Genomic DNA, 21,667 nt, shown 5'->3' on the forward strand with positions numbered 1-21,667 from the left:
TTTCTGGTGTTTTGCAAAACGGCAGCATTAGGATACCGGAACACTGGATAAAACATAGGACTGTACAACACTGAACTCTATTGTAGATGATAGACTATAGTTTAACAGTACAAGAGTATTCTTTCATGAAGTACAACAAATGTATGATACTTACGCAAGGTGTTAATAGTAGAGAAGTATATGGGAGAAAAACACACCTAATATAATGGACAACAGATAGAACTATTTTAATCTTTCATCAATTGTAACAAAGTTAATGACTATTAAAAGAAATAGCACAACTATTTTTAAAATGCTTTTGTCAGTTGTAACAAATGTTCCCCACCAGTGCAAGGTGTTGGGGGCAGGATGGTGTATGGGAAACCTATATTTCATGCATGATTTTCTTTTGTGAACCCACAACTTCGCTAGTTAAATATATTTATTTAATTACACTTGCCTTTGTTTATAAATTATTTGTGATGCCAATGAGGACAAATTCCTTTTATTTAACATACATACAGTTGTTGCTAGGAAGATATGTGAAATACTAAATGTCTCAATCATTATATATTTGTACATTGAACTTCATTCAATAGTTTTTTTTCTGATTTCTTATTCAAAATAGTGCTAGATGTGATAGATAAAGCAAAAAAAAAATTAAATGTGGTCTTAATAATCACATAGTTGAAAATATTCTGTTGTTGAAAATGATGTGAATTTTAAAATTTCCTGTCTAAAATTTTATAGCAACCAGTATTTTGTGAACGGAAAGATCTCTTGGTTGGCAAATTTGAAGGATGGAAAATTTGAAGGTTAAGCAACAGCATAAGCAAATATAATATGAAGAAATAGTTATGACTTGTAGGAGAAAAGTGAGATAACAGGAGATTAGAAGTTACATGTATGCAAGTTAGTAAGAAAAAAATAGGATAAATTGAGTGATATCAAGTTATAGAAGTCCCTTAAAATCAAGTTTTTGCATAATAAATGCCATGATAACAAAGTTTAGGAAAGCCTGACAGTAGCACGCATGATGAATTGACTCATTAGACCTGACTAGATATATAGTTTCTTGAGGAGTCATTTATATGAAAACCAGTTTCTTGCTATACATTAAAATATCACCTTAGTTTGGAGAGCCACACTCAGAAAAAGTTGAGTTTATTTTAGATTTCTTCTTTGCCTCCTTTTAGTATCTAAATGGTAGAAGACTTAGTTTTCAAAGCATAGTGGTATCATTTACTTACAAACAGATGTATCATTTAACAAAGCTAGAACACTAAACACATACCCAGGTACTCAGTTTGTCCTCACGATGCAATGTGACATCATTGACATCCTTCCTTGAGAGGTATGTGACTTTCTGTAATTCATAACAAGACTTTTCTTTTTTTTTTTTTTTTTTAATCATTTTATTGAGATATATTCACATACCATGCAGTCATACAAAACAAATCGTACTTTCAATTGTTCACAGTACCATTACATAGTTGTACATTCATCACCCAAATCAATCCCCGACACCTTCATCAGCACACACACAAAAATAACAAGAATAATAATTAGAGTGAAAAAGAGCAATTGAAGTAAAAAAGAACACTGGGTACCTTTGTCTGCTTGTTTCCTTCCCCTATTTTTCTACCCATCCATCCATAAACTAGACAAAGTGGAGTGTGGTCCCCATGGCTTTCCCAATCCCATTGTCACCCCTCACAAGCTACATTCCTATACATCTGTCTTCGAGACTCATAGGTTCCGGGTTGTAGCCTGACAGCCCCAGGTATCCACCACCAGCTACCCCAATTCTCCAGAACCCAAAAAGGGCTGTCTAAAGTGTGCATAAGAGTGCCCACCAGAGTGACCTCTCGGCTCGTTTTGGAATCTCTCTGCCACTGAAGCTTATTTCATTTCCTTTCACATCCCCCTTTTGGTCAAGAAGATGTTCTCCGTCCCACGGTGCCGGGTCTACATTCCTCCCCGGGAGTCATATTCCACGTTGCCAGGGAGATTCACTCCCCTGGGTGTCTGATCCCACGTAGGGGGGAGGGCAGTGATTTCACCTTTCAAGTTGGCTTAGCCAGAGAGAGAGGGCCACATCTGAGCAACAAAGAGGCATTCAGGAGGAGACTCTTAGGCACAAATATAGGGAGGCCTAGCCTCTCCTTTGCAGCAACCGAACAAGACTTTTCTTAAGGCACATAATACTGCTTGCCCATCACAGACATTTCAGGGATTGAGCTTCTCTGTGCTTTTGCCTACTTAAGAAGGACCTTAACATTATTCATGATTGCCAATGGATGGGGGTGTCCCAAGGGTCCATCGACTGATAAACGGAAAGATGAACTGTGGTGTATACATATGTTTTAGTTTGCTAATGCTGCAGAATGCAAAACACCAGAGATGGACTGGCTTTTATAAAAAGGGGGTTTATTTGGCTATACAGTTACAGTCTTAAGGCCATAAAGTGTCCAAGGTAACACATCGGTAATCAGGTACCTTCACTGGAGGATGGCAAATGGCGTCCGGAAAATGTCTGTTAGCTGGGAAGGCATGTGGCTGGCGTCTGCTCCAAAGTTCTGGTTTCAAAATGGCTTTCTCCCAGGACATTCCTCTCTAGCAAGCTTGCTCTTCTTCAAAACGTCACTCACAGCTGCACTCCGTTCAGTCTTTTTGAGTCAGCATGCTTTATATGGCTCCACTGATCAAGGCCCACCCTGAATGGGTGGGGTCACACCTCCATAGGAGTATCCCACCGAAGTCACCACCCACAGCTGGGTGGGGCACATTCCAAGCAAATCTAACCAGCACCAAAACGTCTGTCCCACAAGACCACAAAGATAATGGCATTTCGGGGACACAATACATTCAAACCGGCACAACATACAATGGAATATTGTGCAGCTACAGAAAGAAATGAAGTCCTGAGGCATGCAATGAGGGGAATGAACCTTGAAGACATTACGTTGAGCAAAATAAGCCAGAAACAAAAGGACAAATGTTTTATGTATCACTAATATAAACTAACTATAATGAGCAAACTTGGAGAATTAAATTCGAGAGCATAGGTTAAGAAGAGAGAGAAAATTGGCTGAGATTGGGCAATCAGTGATTAAGGAGTACAGAGTGTTCAACAAGGCTCATTTGTAAAGGTTTGGAAATGAAGAGCACAATACTTTGCAATGGTAGCACAATTCTGTAAGTGTTATTAATGAAGCAGAGTGAAAGATGAAGGCTAGAGTCATGTATGTCACTAGAAGGAATACTAGAGGATAAAAACGGACTGCATAACTTAGCGAAACTCACAGTGGACAGTGATGGTGGTTAATTGTATAAATATAAGAGAGTTCTTACATGAACTAGGACAAACGTACATCAGTATCACAAGGTGTTAATAATAGGGTGTTATATGGGAAAAAAATAGAAATTAATGTAAACTAAAGTCTATAGTTAACAGTAACATTGTAATACCTTTCATTAATGGTAACAGAGGCACTATACCAAAGTTAAATGTCAAAAATAAGGGGACAAGGAGTTATGGAATTTTTTTTTCTTTAGAAGAAATGAGAATGTTCTTATATTGACTGTAGTGATGAATGCATAACTATGTGATTATACCAAGGGCCACTGATTGTACATTGAGGATAGATCGTATGGTATGTGAATAAAACTGTTTAAAAGAGAGAGAGAGAAGCAAGGCAAGTATATCAATTATGTCCTTCCTGGTAATTAACATGACCCTGGTATGCCAGTTTGAATGTATTGTGTCCCCCAAAACGCCATTATCTTTGATGCAATCTTGCGTAGGCAGACGTATCAGTGTTAATTGGATTGTAATTCTTTGAGTGTTTCCATGGAGATGTGACCCACCCAACTGTGGATGATGACTGTGATTGGACAGTTTCCATGGTCCTTGATAGTTTACTAGAGCACTGTATAAGCTCAGACAGAAGGAGCGAGCTCGCTACAGCCAAGAAGGACACTTTGAAGAATGCACAGGAGCTGAGAGAGGAACTACAGTTTACAGAGACATTTTGGAGACAGCCTTTGAAAGCAGACTTATGATCTGGAGAAGCTAAGAGAGGACAAACGCCCCAAGAGCAACTGAGTGTGTCATTTTGGAGAAAAGCTGAAGCCTACAAAGGAACGTCCTGGGAGGAAGCCATTTTGAAACCAGAACTCCAGAGCAGACGCCAGCCACGTGCCTTCCCAGCTAACAGAGATTTTCTGGACACCATTGGCCATCTTTCCGTTAAGGTACCTGATTGCTGATGTGTTACCTTGGACACTTTATGGCCTTAAGACTGTAACTGTGTAACCAAATAAACCCCTTTTTATAAAAGCCAGTCCATTTCTGGTGTTTTGCATTCCGGCAGTATTAGCAAACTAGAACACCTGGTAAATGTGTAAAGGTGAGACAGGACCAAACTTCTGCTATGCTTGGTGACTGATGACCCCAATATAAGTCAACTGTCAGATATTTTTATTTCTGAAAATAGCTTCATTTAGAAAATGCTTGTAAGAAATTTAGGAATTAGATTGTAAGCTCTTACAGCAGTCACATTTATTCCCGAGTTTTAATTGTTATTTCTAAATTCTGAGATACTACACTCTTTGTATAGAACCTGGTAGTTTCCTGGAACTTTGGGTGTCTGTATGACATCTGACTCAGAGTTAGAGTTCTGCAGTTCTGAAAGTCAGCATTACTCCATACAGCAACTGTTAAAGAAGCTGAAAAAGAGATCAGACTTCAATTACAGATACAAACGAAGCTGATCTGGTTAGTACCAGAATACAGGGTAACGGATTATATTGTTTGTATTTTACAATTTCAACTTCCCGTGTGAGACCAAAGGAAGAGATGTTTATGGTCATTGCCCAGATATCCCTGAAGATTGTCCAGGATTTAAATTTTCTGTAGCACACTATGTAATTTAACCTATCTGGTCAGTTTATTTAAACAAACTAATTACAAGAAACCTAGAATAGGGAATGAGATCTTGTTATTCTGTACAGGTTAATGTAATATGCTGATACATTCCAGAGTATTTTGAGTAGAAAATAAACAAGTTATTTCCAAAGCCCCCTGAAGGACTGGAGAAATATGTAGAACTATTAAACTTCCCCACCTGGGGAATTCCTGATATTCTCTCAAGCATTCGGGACTCCCAATTTAATAAGCCAAACCCTTGATCTTGAGGCTTGCCCTTAAGAAACTTATTTCTACAATGGCGAAGCTAAGCCTACTTAAAATTATGCTTAAGTGTCATCCCCAGAGAGCCTCTTCTGTTGCTCACATGTGTCCTCTCTCTCTCTCTCTAGCTAAGCCAACTCTAAAATGAACTCACTACCTTCCCCCCTATGTGGGATATGATTCCCAGGGATGAGCCTGGCCCTGGCATCATGGGCTTGACAATGCCCTCTTGACCACAAGGGGGAAAAGAAATGAAACCAAATAAAGCTTCAGTGCCTAAGAGATTTCAAGTAAGAGTCGGAAGGTCATTGTGGAGGTTACTCTTATGCAAACTTCAGTCAGATGTTGCAGATTGCCACAGAATGCCAAATCCTAACCAACAGTATTCCTGAAAATCCTAAAGAATACCCCGGGCTGTATTCAAGACTAATAAACTTTTACTTATTAAGTTTATTTTTTCAGAAACTTAAAGCTTCCAGATTGTTCCTATGCCAGATAAGCTCAGAAACCCAGAGGTACTAGTCTCTCTAAGAACATCAACCAGTTTCATTCCTCTACCCCATAATGTCAGCACCCGTTTTCAGCATGAAGTTAGAATGGTCATTGCCCAGATATCCCTGAAGATTGAGAGAATGATCAAATGAAAGGGAGGAGTTTAACTGAGAAGTTAGGTCTTAACAAATGATTTTGAGTGCTGAATCATTATATAAATATTTCTTTTTAGTTTCCAGTGTATTGGAATAGTTAGAAGGAAATACCTGAAATTATTGAACTGTAATCCAATAGCCTTAATCTTTGATAATAATTGTATAACTATATAGCTGTTATCTTGTGACCATGTGATTATAAAAACCTCATGACTGACACTCCCTTTATCCAGTGTATGGTTAGATGAGTAATAAAGACAGGCATGGGGGAAAAATAAAGAATGGCCTTAAGATAAAGGAAAACAGAAGGTATGTTGCATGAATATTTTCTGCTAAAAATGGGTTCTAAATTAGGGTGAATGGATTTCTGAAGTTTTAGATTTGCTTACATAGTCACAATATTCTGAGGAATGAATTTTCTTGTCATCTAAATGCTAAAGGGCAAGACCTGTAGAAATTGCAAATCTAGATATGTTTATAGTCCTGATTTCACTGTAAGATTTGTGCTATCCCTATGTATTTTTCCTCAAAAAACTCAAAACAACTAGTTACTAGTAAAAGATAAAACACTAGTCTTCCTTGCCTTAAAAGCAGCTCAATTGCTAAACCTTTTCATACCTATAAGTAGGAAGCTAAATACCCAAGCTCTAAAAGAATAGAATTATATTGTGAGATAGATATATCTACACTGGTAGATTTGAACTGCAGTGGTTTTGATTACTTCTATGAAGAAAGTCCCCAAAATAAGCTTCCTTGTGTTCTAGGAGATTAAGCACCCCAACTGAGTAGATACATGATCTTCCAAGCTCTTTGGTTGTATCTTTGTAAATAACTAAACGAAAGAGTAATGAGACCGTGGAACGTTAAAAAGCGTTGACGTTAGAGTATACCTTTAAAGCAGAGTAGATGTTAAATAAGATGAACTTTTCTCCTTTTTGTCAGGACCAAAATGTCTTTGACTCCAAGAAGAAGGTGAAATTAACGAATGCAGAGGGAGTAGAGTTTAAGCTTTCCAAGAAACAACTGCAAGCTATAGAATTTAATAAAGCTTTACTTGCTATGTACACAAACCAGGTAGGTAATAGAGCTCTGGTTCCCTTGCTAAACCTTTTGAAATATTGCATATCAGACATGATTGGTGTGTAAGTCCAATCTATATTTTTTCTTTACATTTTGTCTCAAGCCCATGCATGTTTTTTTTCCCTTTTTCAGAATGCCATATATCAGATTTTATTTGTTAAACAAGTAATTTGTACACTTCCTGATGTGGAGTTGGTGCCTTTTAAGAGGAAGAAAACAGTATACATAATTTTATATGAAATGATTTCCTCTAACTTATTTCTAACCTCTCTGAATTAAAATAAGAATCATCAAAAATGCTGATCACAAAGGTTTAAGGTCTCCCTTGCATTTTAATTTGTACATAATTACATCATGTTAAAAATATGAAAGAGGTCAGTTCTAACTCCAACATGTAGTGCTAATTAAATTGTTTTCATACTCTTCTAGAGCAGAGGCTTTCAGTCAGTGAATGAGAGCCCTTAATACTTTTATTATGTAGAACTGATTCAAGTTATTCTTAATACTTGAACAAGAAACACATAGGCTTTTAAATGAAAATAAGTTAAAATACTGTTTTGAAGTGAATGCTTAAACTTAAAATATTTTTTTAAAAACAAAATCTTAGAATTTAAGAGTCTAACTGAATGTTTAGAACTTGTCCTTTACTAAATACTTTTAGAACTCATAGCTTAAATTCAGTAAATGGAAATCTTTTTCTTATAGGAAAAAAAATTGGGAATAAATGCTATAAACCTCTTCCCTCACCCTAGGTTGTTCTTATTATTTTGTTTCAACTGATTTTCTCCCCCAACCTCCCACAGTCCTTTTCTTTTAGGTCACTTAATGTTTAATTTAATTAACTAGCCTATTTTTGTGGGGTGAAAAACGTTGTCTTTTAGGCAGAACAATGCCGCAAAATATCCACCAGTCTACAGTCCCAAAGTCCTGAGCATCTCCTGCCTGTGTTAATCCAAGCTGCCCAGCTCTGCCGTGAAAAGCAACATATAAAAGCAATAGAGCTGCTTCAGGTAAAGGAATTAATTGAATTTTTAATGAGGTATCAGTTACAGCCTTGTTTCAGTTTCATTATGCTAATAATATCCTATAAGTTTGTAAACTTAATGGGAAAACTGAGAGGTAATATACTACTAGAAAAATTCCAGAGTGTCACTTTCCTTTAGTTCATTCTCAGTTTACAGTTTTGTTCTATATAAATTTATATTATGTAAGTATTTGCCTCAAACCCTGAAGAGTGCTTTTCATTTGGAGGTCTATTTTAAATGAATTAGGGATTTGTTTTAGATTTATAATATCGGAACATGCTTGCCCCTTTTTCATTGTATTGACCACTGAGACCTAATCCAAAACCACTTGGCTTTTATCAGCCCAAACCAGCTGTTCAGTTACATGTTTGATTTTCTTGAAAAAACACTATGTTGGAAAGTTACACAGGGTAAAATTAGGGCCATTCTGGGAAGCAGAGTTGCCTAGCAGGGACTCACTAAGGAGGTACCACATATTTGAATGTCTTAAAAAAAAAAAACTACATAGTAATCATAACTATTATTTCTCTGTTTTTGAAGTCCAAGAAACACAACAGTATTGCACTTATTTTCAGAGTATACCTTTAAAGCAAAGTAGTTGTTAAATAAAATTTTTCCTCAATTAAAATTTTGACCTGAAACCAGAAGCTTAATCTTTTAAAACTGGATTTAAAACTTTGTGTAGCTGAGATCATTAATTGTAATGTGTACAGTTGTGTAAATTGTGATTTTTTTCCCCCTCAACTAAAAAAATTTTAGGAATTTTCAGATCAGCATCCAGAAAATGCAGCTGAAATTAAGCTGACTATGGCACAGCTGAAAATTTCCCAAGGTATTAATGATTTTCATCATGATTAAAATATCATTTTAACAGAAACATGAGTTTGGAAAGATTCTGAAGTAGTTGTAGAATATGTGATTTTTAAATTTTTTGCATAATGGTAAAGTATACTTATTGCTTTTTCAAACATCAAGGTAGATTGTATATGATCTCCAGCAGATTTAGTAATGAGTTAGTCTTTCCTTGGGCTACTCCTAAATCGTTAAAATGACTCTCAGCCTATTTCTTGAAAGCCAGGAGAAGCAAAGGTATCCTCTTTTCTGAAAGACATATTTATCAAATAGCTTGGGTATGTCATGTATAGGTATGTTTATTGGTAGTATCTGTATAGGATTATAAAGGGATTACTTTGCATCCTAGATTTCAGAATTTAATTTAGTCCTTTTCTTTTATTCTTTACCACATTTATCTTTGAGTGGAAAAAGCAAAGGAATTGAATGAATTAAATTTAAGAAGTTAAGATTGACATTTTCAATCTTAACAGAAAACTGCCAGTGTTTTTGTCCAGGATTTTGAGCCAACCTTACGGTTATCTAAAGTTGAGTTGTCCAATATGGTAGCCACATTGAACTATTTTAAGTTTAAATTATCTGAAACTAAATAAACTTGAACATTCAGTTCCTCAGTTGTTTTAGCCATATTTCAGAAGCTTGGTAGCCTCACATAACAGGTGACTGCCATATTGGATGGTGCAGATTTGGGCCTTTCCATCATCACAGAAAGTTCTGTTGTACAGTTTTAGTGCAGACCATGCATTCTCAATGGTGGTAGAAATTGGTTTTGTGGGGGGATTGAAAAAATCTTAGCTATTACAATGATTATGGCCTTTTGAAGGATCACAGTATGTACATTGATGTGCTGTTTATCTTTAGTATTAAAATTTCATGGAGGAGCCATGGGAGTCAGGAGTGGTAATCAAGGGAAAGACATCTAAAAAGATTCCTCAATGGGACAATAATGAAAACAAAGTTGAGAAATATTGCTGATCTCCATGTTACCCAGTTCTCACATCTCCTTACCTCCTTCCCATGCCTTTTTTTTTCCTTCTCCCCATCCCTCTTCTTTTCCTCCCTCTCCCCTTTATCTTTCCTCATCAGGTTATTTTTACAAGGATTATATATCATCCTGAAATTACAAGCCTGTTTGGGGTTGTTTTATTTTGTTTTTAAAGACTTTGGAATGATTGTTAGGTTTGCAGTGAGTGGAAAATCAGAGTTTTACCCTCATAGGAAACTTTCTGTTGCACTTTTGTCTACAGTGACATATTTTAAGGCCTTTACAGAAGGATCCCACCTTCAAGTTACAGTCTGACAAAGGAAAAGTTGAATTTCTCTTCTGGGGTTCTGCTCTGGCAGCAGTTCTGTCATTAACTTCTTTGTGAGCTTAAACAAGACATGTTATTTCTTAAACTGCAAAATAAATAGAGTGCATTATCCCAAAGATCCCAAAGCTGTGTGTATTTACAAATGTTACAAAATATAAACGTTATGGTTGCTTTACTAAGGAAGAGTAATGGGGAGGAAGTAAAATTTCTTGTTTTTTTTCCATAATTTGCTTTCTTCAATGTGATGATGATTTTGTTTTTAACTTAAGGTAATATTTCCAAAGCATGTTTAATATTGAGAAGCATAGAGGAGTTAAAGCATAAACCAGGCATGGTGAGTTCATAAGTAAAATATTACAAGACCGAAAAAGTAATGCAATTGATATGTCTGATGTTTTTTGTGTTCTTTTTTATTTATTTCTTTATATATTTCATGATGTAAGAGTAGTAAAGATAATAACAGTTACTTATCTGGCATAAATTTAATTCCATTCTTTGCTCTGCTTCATTGGCATATTATTTATTCAAAAGTGCCAGGTGCTGTTTAGGCCTTATCTTACTACTGAGAGTCAATTTTAATAACCTAAGACCTATATAGATCTTCAATGTGATTTCTTTGAATTAAAAAGAAATGGAGTAATGGTGGCCAACAATTTTAGTTTTTAGTTCTCTTCTGATTATTCAAGCATCTTAAGTTTAGATTACTAATATAGCTGTGAAAGCACCTATTTCATAGAGACTGATTCTATAGTGGTGATATATCTGTTGAACAGAGACTATTTTATTCATGTTTGTATCCTCTATTACCAGTTGTTTGCAGTTCCTACTCAAATGTGTATCATTATGGTAGTGTTATCTCTTTTCAAGATTCCTATTGTAGGGACTGGGCTATAATTACTGTACATAAGACTCAAATATAATATATGGCTGAAACAATGTTTGTAATACTTAATAGCTAGCCTTCTGTTACCTTTGAAGGAATGTATCGATTTCATCCAGGTTGCTGCACTGTTCATAATATTCCCTTATTTTTCTTTTGATATCTGTAGAACCTCTTTTACTCCTGATATTGGTTGTGTCTTTGTGTGTGTGTGTGTGTAAGTCTGGCCAGAGGTTTATCAGTTTTATTGATGTCAAAAATTCAACTTTTTGATTTTTTCCTTTCTATCCTCATTTCCTGCTGTTCTTCTCCCTCTACACCACTCCAGCCACTGAGCCTCCTTGTTATCTCTCAAATATACTAGGAAAGCTTTTTCTCACTGGCTTTATGCAGATCAGGCCACATATGACTCACCACAGGAGTTTAAGCACACCAGTCCATACCTCATACATTGAATGTCCAGCAGTGTCTTACTGTACAGAAGTTTCTAAGCACTTACTCTCAATTTCTGTACTTACCTTGTTGTGGACAGGCTGTGGACTACACTGGACTGTCAACCACACTTTGAGTAGCCCTGCTTTAGAAGAAAGGTATATTTTATATATAACTACCTCTGATGTTCATGGAATTTCTAGGGATAAATTTATTAATGCTCTCTAAAGATAGTAAATTTTTTGATGATGGGTGGCAGAGATCCCAGCAGCCTTTATTTGCTATTTTGACATTGTTTTTCATTTATAAAGTTTATTCTGGGAGTGAAGGAAGAATTTTATTCATTAATCTATACCTTTGGTTGGGTAGGTATCTGCATTAGTGACCATGTACAGCCATGAGGAGGATATTGATAGTGCCATTGAGGTCTTCACACAAGCTATCCAGTGGTATCAAAACCATCAGGTAAGTAAATGGAGTAAAACATTGTGAGGACATGTTTTTTATGTAAAAATTGAAAGCTGCAATAATGAACTCAATTTTAAGAGAACTAAAATATTCCGAGGCACTATCAAGAAAATGGAACTCAGGCTGTCAAATTCATTATCAAGAAAATGGAATGCTATTAGACTCTGAGTTATTTTTTATGCATACCACATTCAAGTAAAGTTATTAGAAATAATGGCTGCAGAGCGAAAAAAAAAAACTCCATTATATTTTCTGAAGCTCTTTCCTGTGTATGTTTGCATGTATAATCTCAAGAAAGAAGAATAGTAACATTACATGTTTTTTTTATACATGAGATCTCAGCTTAAGTGGCTGGAGAGCCCATAGGTGGTAATAATTGGTAGAAGAACAGTACAGGGAATAATTGTATATCATGTCTTTGGAACATCTTCATTTTTCCAGTATGGGCTCAGTTTAGGCAATAGCCAACTTATAAATACTCTTACATATACACACAGGTGGCTTTGTACTGTTAGCACTATGTTCAGTGGCAGGACATCAGTGTCCTGGAAAGTACTGTGTTAAATTAATGTTTGAGAACTGGCATGACATATCTTTAAAATTTGATTAAGGATGAATGTTCCTAGTTGAAGAAAGCCTAAATACAGAATGGATTGTGTGCCAAATTCATAAATTGTTGATTACCTGTACTAACTTGTCTAGCTGACCCCTTCCCTGCATGTGTATGTGATTTCAGTTTTGTTGTTTCAGACATTCAATAAAACTTAAGATCAGGAATTTAATGGATAGGTCCATTTTAAAGGTCTAACGAATATTGACTTCATTGATTTGCTAGATATTTAGCATATTTTTTTTCTTTGTATTGAACCTGTAGCCCAAATCTCCAGCTCATTTGTCCTTGATAAGAGAAGCTGCAAACTTCAAACTCAAATATGGACGGAAGAAGGAGGCAATTAGTGACCTAGAACAGCTATGGAAGTAAGCTCTGAAAGGTGGAGATGTAAAAATCTGAATTTTATTGCTATTATTTGATATGAGGGAGCTGTTCTACTTTTTGCGTTGCATTCTTCAGTTTTATAAACTGTTTAGTAATTTTCTTATTTCTTCTTTTAGACAAAATCCAAAAGATATTCACACCCTGGCACAGCTTATTTCTGCTTACTCACTTGTAGATCCTGAGAAAGCCAAAATGTATCCTTTTGGTGGTGGTTCTGGACAGCTCTCAAATAGCACATTAGATATCTATTACCTGCATTTGACAGGGCTTTTTCTGTTACTAATTCCAAAAAACAAATAAAAACCTCTTCCAACTAGTTAAAGCAAAAATAAGAATTTATTGATCCATGTAACTCATAAATGCAGGGGTAGGTCCAACTTGGAGTACACTTTGATCCAGAAGCAAAACTGAAGTCACTGGGATGCAGCCTGTACTCCTCCAGGTTCAAGGCCAGCAGCAAAAAAGAGAAAGAGAAAGGATATTTTATTTAGGTAGTTGATGTATCTGAAATGTCATTCTGATTGGCCTAGCTTGGGAGTCACATACCCATCTGAAGCAATTGCTGTTGATAAGAGGATCCAGTTGGCTGAGTTTGGATTATGTGTGCTACTCCAGTCTGGGTGGGCTCCCTGGGCTGAATGCTGAGCAGCCAGAAGTAAAAACCTTTGCAGTGAGCAAGTTATGTTGTATAAGCTTGATAGCTGTTTTAGAATGAAGTTTTTATTAAGCCACCACCCTCATTACTGAGTTGTATGATTAGGTTACAACTCCCTTCACAGATTTTTACAGATTATATGGTACATAATTGGCATTATGACCTGAACATTTTTCTGCTTTTGATGAAGATCATCAAAAAATGACAGTGTCTTTTTATTTGGTCATTGATATATATTGGCAGGCATATATATTTTATGTTCCTTAACTCCTGTTGTATCCCAGTCTTAGTAAACACTTACCCTCGTCGGACAGTATGTCACTAAAAGTAGATGTTGAGGCTCTTGAAAATTCTCCTGGTGCTACGTACATTCGGAAGAAGGGTGGAAAAGTTGCTGGAGATAATCAACCAAAGGAGCAAGGGTAATGTTTTTCATTGTAACACTCACTAATTCTGAGATCCAGCAAAATAGAATATATTTTTAAATTAAAATTCCTTATATAAAGAATAAAAAAAAATATTGTCATGAAAATTCCACGTAAAGTTTGTCCTCTTCATTTCGTTTCCCTCTGCTTTTGCTATGTCAAGCTCTTAGTTTCCATCCCACTTCCACTTGCCCAGAATTAACCTCTAAGTATTCATTTAGCATATATCCTTCAAGATGTTTTCTTGGTATTTACACAGAGGTGACTGAGAAGTATTTTTCTTAGTTTAGTTTATTATTTGTTATTTACAGAAATGAGATTATATAGTACTTACTATTTTCCAACTTGCTTTCATTTAATAAGTCTTGGAGATCTTTCCATGTTACTACATGTAGACATATTTCATTGTTTTTGTGCATATTATTCCATAGGCTAGATGTATCCTTCTTGATTTACCTGTAAGTTACTGATGTACATTTAGTACTTCTGAGCCAAAGTTCAGATGATGTATTTTGCTGATTTGGAGAAAAAGTTAGCCAGCATCATTAACTTATTAGAAGTCAAGTTCTGATTTTTCCTTTTTTTTAAACTTAATCAAAAAAAATTTAAAAAAAAATACAAAACAAAGGAGTAGAAAAACAAATATCCTGAAATAACTTCTTTGCTTTCAATATGCTACCATACCACAAGAAAATTAACAAACCATAGTCATTCCTGAGCATTCCTATATTATTAAGATTACCCTCAATATCTTACCTGTTCTTATTCGATTATCATTCCCCCTTCACTAGCTACTATCTATCTCTAGGTCCCCTATATTTTACAATATAAGACATTTGTTTTACAGTTTTCACAGAGTTCACATTAGTGGTAACTTACAGTGTCTCTCCTTTTGTTATCTGACTTATTTCACTCAACATTATGTCCTCAGGCTTCATCCATGTTGTCATATGCTTCATGACCTCGTTCCTTCTCACTGCTGTGTAGTATTCCATCATATGCATGTACTACATTTTGTTTATTGTCTGATGTAGGACATGTATATGTTTCCATCTCTTGGCAATTGTGAACAATGCCACTGAACATCGGTGTGCAAATATCTGTTTGTGTCACTGCTGTGAAATTGCTGGATTGTAGGGTTCTTCTTGTTCTATATTGCCATCTCAAAACACAGTACCAGAAGCCTACAATTACATTTAAGATTTTGATTCACGATGAATAGAGCACTGAAGAGATGACACTACTCCAGTTCTGTGGCTTTCATTTGTTTTTACTCTTTCCTCCTTTTTAAGATGCCTTTTGAAATCAATTTTTTTCCAAACTTAAAAAAATCAGAACAATCTATGGATTGATTTCCTTCATTATGAACTCTGTGTTTGATAAAAACTATTTTCATCCTCATTATATTAAAATTCGTTCTAATAAGGAATTGAAGTCTGGAAAATACTATGCTGTTCCAAATTACATTTCATTATATGATTCCAATTTTAAAGCTTAACAGGAAACCCAAAATCAAATACATTGATGCCAGATCTTAAGGGAATTTTCAAATAATGCCCATTTTTGTAGTCCACTTACTTAAATGTTTTCAGTATTTTTTTTTCTCTTGCAAAATAGGGTTGGGTAATTTGAACATATAGTTCTTTTTAAATCTCTTAATCATCTTTCTCTGTTCCCTTACACAGTCATTAAGATGAACGTTGATGTTGAAGCTTTTAGATTTTAGCACGGTATTTTCATTAGGCATTTTTATTAACGCTTTTTATTTTGTACTAACCTTTAGATGCAAAGGCTTAGTTTCCTTTGAAGATACAGTGTATTATAGATTTATGGTAGGTGTTGACAAAAAATATATCATAGTCCTTGCCTGCAAAAGAACTCAAGTCCAGCAGAAGGAAACAGTTAAACAGTAATTGCAGTAGAGGTTGTACATGCTAATGATTGTGCAGGGACTAGAGGAAATAATCAGTTCTTCCTGAGGACCGTGGGAGGTTAGGAAAGGCTTCATAGAGGAGGTGACAGTTGACTCTGAGGAAAATGAGGAGGCTGAGGTAGTCAAAGTTTGAGAAACAACATAACAGTAACAAATGGCAGGGAACCTTTGGGAAATTGCAGTTAATGTCTATGGAGTATGACTTGTAGGGAGACAAATTTAGGAGAATATTCCATAGAATAAGTTAGAGATGAAGCACTGAAATAAGGCACTGTAAGTTCCATTTCTTATTCTTTAGGGTGCCCTGAAAGAACTCTGACAAATGAATGACTTGGTAAAATGAATTTTCAGCAGAAACTGTTGGTATCTGATCTTTTTAGTTCCCTGTTTCATAGTTCCCCTAGAAGTTTATTGCATATGCACGTATACAGAGATATATTTTCATGCCTTCCTCTTTTTACTATTACCATAGATTTTCACTTATAGCTGTCCAAACTCTATAAACAATTATTTTGAAGTGTTTTCTTGATTTCTATATACTGTTTTCAGTATCTTTTTGGTTCTTTTTCAATGTACTTAATAAAGGTTTTACTTCTTTTAAAAAACCTAATATATTTACAAGGTTCAAAATTGAAAAGATAAAAAAGAGTGCAGAGTAAAAAGTTTTCCTTCCTAGTCTATCCCAGCCACCTAGTCCATTTCCTTCCTCCCTTGGAGCACAACCAATATTACTGTTATTCATACCTTTCCAGAGATATTCTTTGATAAACATAGGGTAACTTGTCACAGTACTGTAGATTTTCATGCTTGTGCAGATTTCTTACCTATTCACATAGACTTAAGATGTGCGCTTAAAAATTATTTTCCAGTATAAATGGTATCTGTTTTCTGAAAACAGTTTCACCTCTCTTTTCTTATCACATTCCAAAAACTATAGTATCTAGAGCTTGATTAAATTTAACCTAAATTAATATCCCTACTATTTTGTTACTTTGATGAGCAGGCACCACATCTTAAACCCTTTATGATTAAGTGCCCAGCTCGCTCTCTTCCACCTACTTAATCCTTTATAAATATTTTTTCATGATGATGGTAATGAGTTTTCTTCTTTTTGTAGACAGGGAGATTTGAAAAAGAAGAAGAAGAAAAAGAAGGGTAAGGTTTTTGTTGTTGTTTTAAATATTTAGAGTATTTTCTATAAAATAAAAGTTTGAGTTTCACCCTATAGAGAAATGTTTGGGCATAAATATGCTGCCTTTTCTTGCATCTTTGAACACTGACTCTTGTCTTGTCTATAGCTACCATTTAATTTTATTACTTTAGTGAGTACAATCTCTGGAGTTTTCCTGAATTCAAATCTTTATTCTAATATTCTCTTGTTGTAGGACTGGAGGGGTTAATTAACATATCTGAGTTTTTCATGGAATATGATACTATATACCCCATTCGATTAAATGAGTTACTACTACATGTAAAGCTCTTAGAACAGTGCCTGGCACAAAGTAAACCCTTTTACATTAGGGTGCTTTTGGCTACAAGTATCATAAAACACCATTCAAACTGACTTTAAACATTTACTATTTATAAACCTGGAAATCTAGAGGAAGGTTAGCATCAAGGTTGATTGATCTGATACTTGCATCTCTGTTCTACTGTCCAAAGATTGAATGCATTAGAGTCATAGGATGATTTGTTGGAAACAGCCAGGGCTATGCATTTTTGTTTTGTACACTGAGTGGGACAAAGAGGGCTTTTCCCCAGTTGACAAATCTTTCCCATTAATCTGATTGGGCCAACATGTTCAGGTCAAATGTTCAGCCCAAAACCATTAATTAGGAAAATGCCACATTGTTTAACTTAGGCTGTGTTCTTAATCCATGGCAGGAGTGGGTAGAATTATAAAACTTGGTTTAGCATAGTCATATATCCCTAGAGCCAACTAGCTATTCTTGAGTCTTTGGGATAGCAGGATTATATATAATTATTTTTAATTTATGAAACAGAATTTCCTTATAAATTAAGTAGTTTTTACAGTAGTGACATTTATCATTGATGTGATGTTCGTTCAGTATGACTGTAGTCAGGAAGGAAGTTAGGCTTCTTTTTCCAGAAATTGAAAAAGTACTATCATTAGGATAAGGAAGAAAAAACTTGTATCCATTTTTGGGGGAACATGTAAGGTGAAAATGAAATCTAACAGTTGGAGAATTTGTGGATATTGCTGGAGGAATTGGAGATTCTCTCCATTAAGCTGTAATTTCTCTTCCCCAAACACTGCTATTTTGGCCAGAACTTTTTTACCCTAGATGGGTAATCACCAGTGGGTGTGTCTGATCTTGGTTCCTAATTATCAAAGAGACAAAAAAAAAAGTTGCAATGAAAGAATCCTGGACTCAAAGCTAACAAAACTGAGATGATACTGAATATAGTATTATGGTTATTTGTTTTAATCCTCCACTTGAAAATGTATTGTGAAGAACATTTTTCCAAATTATTCAATATATGTGTACTTCATTCTTTTTAACCCAGTTAAGTAGCTTATGATAATGTGGGTATACAGTAATTTAATTTCTCATATTGATAGATATTTAAGTTGTTTTGCTATTTTAAAGAATATCACAAAGATATTCCTACACATAATTTTGTAACTTATGTCTTTCTGCAGGATAAGTTTCTAGAAGTCTATAAATTTTGACTGGTGCTGCCAAATTAAAGTGGTTTCCATAAATGCTGTACCAGTATATACTTCTGACACTATTGTGTCACTAACACTGGGTATTACTACATTTAATATTTGTTAGTCTGATAGAATTTTTCACCTTCTCATTTAAAAAAAATTTTTATAATTAGAGAAGTTGTAGATTTACAGAAAAATCATGTGAAAAATACAGCATTCCTAAAAACACACTGCCACCCCCATTATTAATACTTTGTATTAGTGTGGTACCATTGTTACAACTGATGAAAGAATATTATAATTACTATTATTGATAGTCCATAGTTTACATTAGGGTATATTTTTTTCCCCACCTACCACCCTATTATTAACGCCTTGCATTAGCGTAGTACATTTGTTATAATTCAGAAAAAACGTTTTTATGCTTGTATTATTAAGTATAGTCTTTCGTTTATAGTCTGTTGTTTACAATAGGTTCACTGTGTTGTACAATCCTATGTTTTATCTTTTAATTTTTAGTCTGGTAACATATATGTGACCTAAAATTTACCCTTTTAACCATACTCACAAATATAATGCATCACCACCATTCATTTCCAAAACTACAATCAACCTAAATAGAAATTATGACAAAGGAAGCATTAACTCCCCATTCTCTACCCAAAACCCAGCCTCTGGTAACCTATATTCTAGATTCTAACTCTTATTCTAATTATTTAGTATTAGTGAGATCATACAATATTTATTCCCCCTTCTCATTTTTAATTAGGTTAATAACTTATTTCTCCTGACTTACCCTAATTATAAATGTGTCCATTTTTCTTTGGGTGATTAACCTACAGATTAACAAGACCTCTTCCTATAATAAGGCTATTAATCCACTCTGTTCTATAACACAAAATTATTTTTTCAATTTCTTGTTTCTCAAAAATTTATTGTCTTATAAAAATTTTAATTTTTTATATAGATACATTTATCATATCTTTTCCTTTATGGCTTCTAAATTTTGTGTCATGCTTATAATCCCCCTGCTAGATTATACAAATTAAACTTTTTCAGATAAATTTATTTCAGTTTTAACCTTCTTTATTCCCAGGCTTAGACACATTGTTTAAACAAACTCTCTTTAACATACTATGGGCACAGCTCTCATTTCTTTACATTTTTTTTACACAGGTAAACTGCCTAAGAATTATGACCCAAAAGTTACCCCAGATCCAGAAAGATGGTTACCAATGAGAGAACGTTCTTACTACCGAGGAAGAAAGAAGGGTAAAAAGAAGGATCAGATTGGAAAAGGGACCCAGGGAGCAACTGCAGGAGCTTCATCTGAACTGTAAGTTACATTCCACAACTGCAGTCACTTAGAACATAATGTTAACAACTTTCTGAGATTGACTCAATGCTATTAGTGAGAATATTTAATGTATTTTAAGTATGAGAAGTATATTCAGATAACTTCACAAAGTGTTTTGTAATATGCTTATGACAAGGAAAGAAAATACGTGGTATTTCTGGTTTGAATAGATTGTAAATTCAGTTTAGGATTCAGGTACCTTCAGAAGGAAACTATACACTAAGATCATTTAACAATTTAATAATTATCTAGATAAACTGATATAAATGTATAATGTGACTAGAAGAAGTATTAAAATAAGTTGTTTCTACATGGTAGGATTATAGGTCATTTTAAAAATCGTACTTTCTGATTACCATATTTTGCTTTTTTAAAATTATAAAACAGTAAAAGATTTTATTCAAAATGGATGGGGGTTGGAAAACGCAAGAAATAGAATATATATGGGATATTGTTAGGAGTGAATATCAGAATTCATACACATACATATTATGTCCTTTTCCTTCGTTGAATATACGAATGACCAAAACTTTTCTGATCTGATAATTCCAGGGATGCCAGTAAAACTGTGAGCAGTCCACCCACCTCCCCAAGACCTGGCAGTGCAGCAACAGTATCTGCCTCTACAAGTAATATTGTACCCCCAAGACACCAGAAACCTGCAGGGGCTCCAGCAACAAAAAAGAAACAGCAGCAGAAAAAGAAGAAAGGGGGAAAAAGTGGGTGGTGATTAGAACATTCTTGTTGTGGGCCATTTTTAATCTAGTCTCAATGACACTAGGAGCATAATAAAGGTAACACAGCAAGAAGCACAGAGCTGCTGCTCCCCCTCCCCACATTTTCATGAAATTCTTCCCTTGGGCATCAAATAGGAAAACATCTTTCTCAAACTGGATGCCTAGTGAGACTTGGCCTAGTTGTACCATCTAGCTTTGCACAGATTATGAGGACTCAAAATAATTGGGCATTTACCCACCTTGATATCTGGTGAATTTTCCTTTTCATGTGCTAATCTGGTCTTCTATCAGTTTTACAAACAAGGCATGTTATCTAAGGTTTTCCCAGGATTTAAACAGAAACTACTTCTGTTTCAACTGAGTCTGAAGATACTTGTTCCTATTCAAATCCCACTTAAATTATGTTTTAGGAGGCCTTAGGGGACTGAAAGTGGAATCTTCTGAGCATTCCAAATATCCACTTCAAAATATCATGTGATTAAAAGGGACCTTTAATAATATACTGGTGTTCTTCACTTCATTAAATTGAGAGGCCACAGGAAAACTAAAATGTCTTGAATAATTTTGACCATAAATTCTATGTCATATGATACTAGGATATGTGATACTCTTCATTACATTTATATATATATATATATATATATATATATATATATATATATATATAGGCTCCTTTGTGCCCCCATGTCATCTTCAGATTATGGTAACATTATGCTCATTTAGCACCAGTAGGGAACTCAAGGAAAATATATCAGTGTTGCAAGAAGTTGACTCTTAGACCCAATGCTCTAAGTTCAGACTGGTTTGTACTCTTTCAATGAGAAAGATTAATGGCCCCTATCAAAAGCATGATTCTTAAATTGAGAAGAAATCAACACCAGGGTTTAGTACCAGGCAGTATTAACATGTAACAGGACTGTCTGGCCCAATTAATAGGTACTCAAATGGCTCCTCTTGTAGTGACAGGTATGACCATTCATTACCCTTCTCAAAGTTGAAGTGTTTTATAGTCAATT

The 21,667-nt window shown here is 34.9% G+C and overlaps 1 protein-coding gene across 1 annotated transcript in view; it reads left to right on the forward strand.

Annotated features, from left to right (window-relative positions):
• SRP72 (signal recognition particle 72) overlaps nt 1–21,283 on the forward strand; it is a 45,104-nt gene extending 23,821 nt beyond the window's left edge. The window contains exons 9-19 of the mRNA XM_037829864.1: nt 6,763–6,894; nt 7,782–7,910; nt 8,685–8,757; nt 10,360–10,424; nt 11,772–11,867; nt 12,745–12,848; nt 12,984–13,061; nt 13,807–13,944; nt 16,998–17,035; nt 19,734–19,893; nt 20,467–21,283. Of these exons, the coding sequence (XP_037685792.1) occupies nt 6,763–6,894; nt 7,782–7,910; nt 8,685–8,757; nt 10,360–10,424; nt 11,772–11,867; nt 12,745–12,848; nt 12,984–13,061; nt 13,807–13,944; nt 16,998–17,035; nt 19,734–19,893; nt 20,467–20,644 (1,191 nt within the window). The 3' untranslated portion in view covers nt 20,645–21,283. The remainder of the gene's footprint in view (nt 1–6,762; nt 6,895–7,781; nt 7,911–8,684; nt 8,758–10,359; nt 10,425–11,771; nt 11,868–12,744; nt 12,849–12,983; nt 13,062–13,806; nt 13,945–16,997; nt 17,036–19,733; nt 19,894–20,466) is intronic.
• Nucleotides 21,284–21,667: the final 384 nt, after the last annotated feature.

Source organism: Choloepus didactylus, chromosome 3 (genome assembly GCF_015220235.1).
Source record: "Choloepus didactylus isolate mChoDid1 chromosome 3, mChoDid1.pri, whole genome shotgun sequence".
NCBI classification, from domain to species: domain Eukaryota; kingdom Metazoa; phylum Chordata; class Mammalia; order Pilosa; family Megalonychidae; genus Choloepus; species Choloepus didactylus.